The sequence below is a fragment of the Quercus lobata genome, chromosome 4 (genome assembly GCF_001633185.2).
Source record: "Quercus lobata isolate SW786 chromosome 4, ValleyOak3.0 Primary Assembly, whole genome shotgun sequence".
Taxonomy (NCBI): Eukaryota; Viridiplantae; Streptophyta; class Magnoliopsida; order Fagales; family Fagaceae; genus Quercus; species Quercus lobata.
In genome coordinates, this window is record NC_044907.1 from 36,298,818 (window position 1) to 36,303,530 (window position 4,713).

Sequence of the window (4,713 nt, forward strand, 5' to 3'; positions counted from 1 at the left end):
CAGCAAGAGAGGCACAATGCAAGCTAGGAAACCCTCCTCCCACACGGTACCCGCCACGACTCGAACAAGGGACCTTATGCTTGCATGTGGGATCTCTCCCAACTGGGCCACCCCTCTTGGGGCTTCTCTCCTTAGCAGTATTAGCCAACAATTGCGTAACACTATTACATAGCCTAGGGACAAAATGGTAGAAGATCTTCTTTTAGCATCCACTCGGTTCCTGTATTGCATAAAGCCTTTAGGATTACCGTACTAATTCCTATATAACAGTTTCATATTTTTTGGTCTGCTTTAGTAGGTTTTTATTTATTCTTCTGGTGTCTTACACAATCACTCAAGTCGCTTATTAAAACTTTCAGTCTGGTTGTTTATTTAATTTTTGGTTAACGATGCATAACACTAAGAAACTACAGAACAACAAGTCTATTACAAACATGCCCGGCTTTATCATTATCCAATAAATCAACCACCACAGGCAGTGGGTCATACAAAAAGTGGTAGTCTGACGTAAGATCAGCTCCCATCCTAACTAATCTGTCGGCACAGCCATTAGCTTCCCTATACACATGCATCACGGAGCAGTCAGTGAACGTCTTCATCAGGTTCCTGCGTTGTTTATTACATAATGCATTTTAGGTTGTGACTTTTTATTGTCACTCCACTTATATATATATATATATATATATATAAAAGCTACATGAAATGTACTTTTGTTATCTTGCTATCTTTATGCTAAATTTGCTAGTTTGGCAGATTTATTTTCAAAGAAATATTTAATAAGCTTCTTGTTCCAGTTGCTATTCTGCAGATTGGGCAATCTCCTTATAGAGCTGGAGGTAGAAGGCGTGGTATGCCCTTTGGAGGGGGTGGTAAGGGACATTTTGACCCAAGACTAGATGGCTCATAATCCCCTTTTTGTGGTTGGGGATGTGGCCAGGATGGTGGCACGCACTTCCCACCACATGGTGCTGCAACACCTACAACTACAGTATCTGCACCAGTTGAAGGTGGATCTACCATAATGCCGCTCCCTTCTACATCAATTTCTGGCCAGGCACCATTACCCATACCAGCACAAGTGCCTCCTGCTCCATTCTGGTTACTTGCCGCCATATGGCATGATGTGAACTTTGTAGGCTTGACTGCAATGCTCTGGAAACCTAGAGCATCGTAAGAATGGAAAGCAATTTTAAAGTATAAAATAACAATCACAAGTATAAGATAAGTAGCAGACTCAGCAAAGTCATAAACAGACGGCAGAAAGTAGAAATGACCAATGCTGAATTGAAGCAAGAAGTTGTTCAGCCTTCAAAGTTTAGGAATTTGAAAAACAAACCCCATTAGAAGATCTAACCTCTGAAACTGTTGCCGATGACAATAGAAAGGAAACATAGCATCAGAAAGTGGCGGCAGGGACTGCTGAAGTTTTAGCGGTTGAACATGAGAGGAAGTCCCAGGATCAATTTGCAGCACAGGGGCGATGTTTCAAGTGAAAGATGGGAGGGGGCTATATGAGAACTTATGAAGTTTTGATTCCAAGAAAGCCTATTGAGCCCTCCAAACCAAATTAGGTGGTTCCTCTAAAGCAATTTCATTTCCACCTTTCTTGTATGGAGAAGCAGGACCTCAAGCAGTTTACCCAACCAACTTTAACGCTCCATCAGAGCATGGACAAATGGGGCTTCAAGCAGCTAACCCATCGGACATAAATGCTTAATCAACTTCCAAAACTCCTCGAGTCCAACAACAAGATTTTAACCTATCAAAAAAATAAAATGGTTTTACTAATGCCCAGGTTCTTTTGGACCAACAGTTGATGACTTATGTACTCTCTCAATCCCAGGCACCAGCAATGGTACCAGAAACAAGCACACTGGCCTACAACCATCATGCTCCACCGGCCACATCAGGATCGATTCTTGAAACCCAGTATCAACAAGGCTCAGAGACTCAAGGATGAGGATATATATCTAAAAGTTGGGATCCAAAATACTGATATGACATAAGTCAAAAGTCAGTTGCAACCTGTAAGAACAGAGTCTGAAGCCCCAATAACTGCTGACACCAAAACTGAGGATGGAAATTCAAAGTCTATAAAAGAGGCAAGTCTACCCTCAGATAACTCAGTCATGAAACCATAGGATAATCCAGTCGTGTTGGTTGAGCAAGTTGTATTTGCAATAGTGCCCGATGAAGTCTGATGAAATTGCCATAAGCATAAAGGGTTTATATATGCATTATGGCATACGTACATACTCCCTAAAAAATTACCAGAAATCATTTTTGTAGAAGTAAAATGCTATATGTTCTTTGCCACAAGAATAAAGTGTTGGTACAAATCATGAAAAAAATTCACCTACATCTTATCAATACTTATATGCTTACCGCAAAACAAAATGATACCTAAGGAAACAACATGATAATGGTCTCATTTGTATCACACTTACATAACAAAACGCAATGATATTATCACTAATGGTTTCACTTCTTATACAGATAGCTAAGTTGCTCCATCAAGTAACACAAGGCTTTCCATGAAACTAGTGGCTATAAGTGGAAGATGTTGAATACCAAGATCCTTCTCATGTAAAGTTTCAGGGTCAAATGAAACAATCACGGAGTCATTGCACCTCTGTAATTCACCATCATCAGATTCGGTCTTGAGTTCCTTTTCAACTAGAAGCTCACCGTGCTTGGTGCAACCTTGTACATGTATAACATTTTCAAACTGGACAGAAAAAAGTTTAGTCCATGATTCATGTACACCATACTCCCCCATTACCCAAATGAAGCATGGCGTATGGGTCAGCATAAATCCGTGGTAGATTACAGGGTACCCAAATGTAATGAAGGCCAGTTTCCCCTTGAACACCATTAGACTCTGCGGTACCGCCACTAGACCTTGTGGCAACACTTGTCCACGAGGGAGTGCTATCTCTCCAAACTTATCATTATTGACATCAAATGACAAAATCATATTTTGATTTAGGAATTGCCCATCAACTTCACTAATATACCCCAGCCAATGCAAAGCCTTATTAACAAACGTGGCAGACGAATAATACTTGACATTGGAGACCACAACATTGGGTCTCAATGAAATTCCAACCCTCCTCCAAGAATTCAAGCTTAACGTGTAAACCTCAGCCTCAACCTCATCCTCAGGCCTGTTGGGTGCACGCAAAGAAGAGATCTTTACAACCTTGTAGTCATTGTTCTCACACTGATAAGCAAACCCAGTAGCAACAGAATCATATTGGCTTAAGCAAGTATCAGGCAACCTCTTAAACTTTCTAATGCTGGGGTTCCACACATATATAACATCAGCAATAGTGGACCCATTGCCATACTGAGCAAGACAAACTAGACCATTACAGGAACCAACAATTTCAGGACAGTTTAAATGAAGTTCAGAGGGAATTGGGTACTCAGAAATCCTATTGAACTTGCGGTCACAAGCAACCATACAAACTGGGTTGTTAGAAGGAGAATACATAGCAGGCATGCATATAAGATAAGCACGATCATCATCATTATCATTCTCATTGTTGTTGCTGTTGTTGTTGTTGATAAGGTGGGTAGAGATAAAATTGGAGCTGGTGATCGAGGAGTTCCAGGATTTGTGAACGCACCTGAATCTTAGTACTGACTTGACAGGCAGCCTTGACAAGATGTTGAGTACGACGTTGTCCGGGAGATGGATCGGAGGTTGCCGGAGGATCGGAGGTTGTGGACTGAGTTCTTTTCTTTGTGACATTGTTTTTCAGCAAAGAGAGAGAGAGAGTTTAGGCTTTAGAGAGTAAAGTGAAAGACAAAGACTGAAGAAAAGGGTAAAGACAGGAACAAGTTTGGGGTTGCCTTGAGGTAACGCTGTGTTTAAGCATATCTATCTCTTTTTTCTTGTTGCTAATTAATGTGATGTTGCCACATCACCTACTCTATTAACCTACTTGCCCAGCTGTCTTGCATATTAAACACAAAATATCAGATCATATTATACTTGGAGATTTAATGCAATGCCATATCTCTATAACTTCTTTTCTTTTCTTCTTTTTGGATAAGCACCATGTCATTATACCTCTGAATAGGAATAAACATTAACATGGATGGTGAAATTTATACTTATATAGTAGTTTTAACATTTTTTTTTCTCTCTCTCTCAATTTATTTGGAGCTATATATATAGCCTAAGTTGCTCCAATTTTTTTTTTTTTTTTTTATGGTTTATTTATATTGGTCTTCTCATTTTCTACACTAAATTAACTTATTGCTACAAAAAATTAAATGCTTAGATTAGATGGAATACGTGGCGCAAAATTAAACTTTAGTTGAAATCCAATTTTTACATTAAATTATCTTACTTGACACAAAAATTTCAAAACTTTTTTTTGACAGAAAAGATAGAAGTATATTGAACCAAAAGAAAATGGTTACAATGCGTGCTCAAAAAATAAGCATACAAGAGGCAACTAGACTTGGTTTAAGCATACAAGAGGCAACTAGACTTGGTTTAGCCAGTCTGAATATGCTCTAAACCTAAGCAAGTACAATAACACACACACACACACACACACAAAAACTTATAAATACAAAGTAGAACCTAAAACTTTAATTAGATAGGACACGTAACACAAAAATAAACCTTAATTGAATTCTAATTGAATTTTCTCTCATCTTTCCCTATATATATATATATATATATATATTATGGAT

General features: G+C 38.8%; 1 protein-coding gene across 1 annotated transcript; it reads right to left on the reverse strand.

Moving 5' to 3' along the window:
- Nucleotides 1–709: 709 nt before the first annotated feature.
- LOC115983790 (F-box/kelch-repeat protein At3g23880-like) lies at nucleotides 710–3,850 on the reverse strand. The gene is made up of 2 exons (XM_031106566.1): nucleotides 1,355–3,850; nucleotides 710–1,160 (listed from the first exon to the last, which is right to left on the reverse strand). The coding sequence occupies exon 1, from the start codon at nucleotides 3,755–3,757 to the stop codon at nucleotides 2,501–2,503; it is 1,257 nt and encodes a 418-aa protein (XP_030962426.1). The 5' UTR covers nucleotides 3,758–3,850; the 3' UTR covers nucleotides 710–1,160; nucleotides 1,355–2,500.
- Nucleotides 3,851–4,713: the final 863 nt, after the last annotated feature.

Bases quoted from the DNA above. Each gene is read 5' to 3' on its own strand.
- LOC115983790 (XM_031106566.1), bottom strand. From the start codon at position 3,757: ATGTCACAAAGAAAAGAACTCAGTCCACAACCTCCGATCCTCCGGCAA.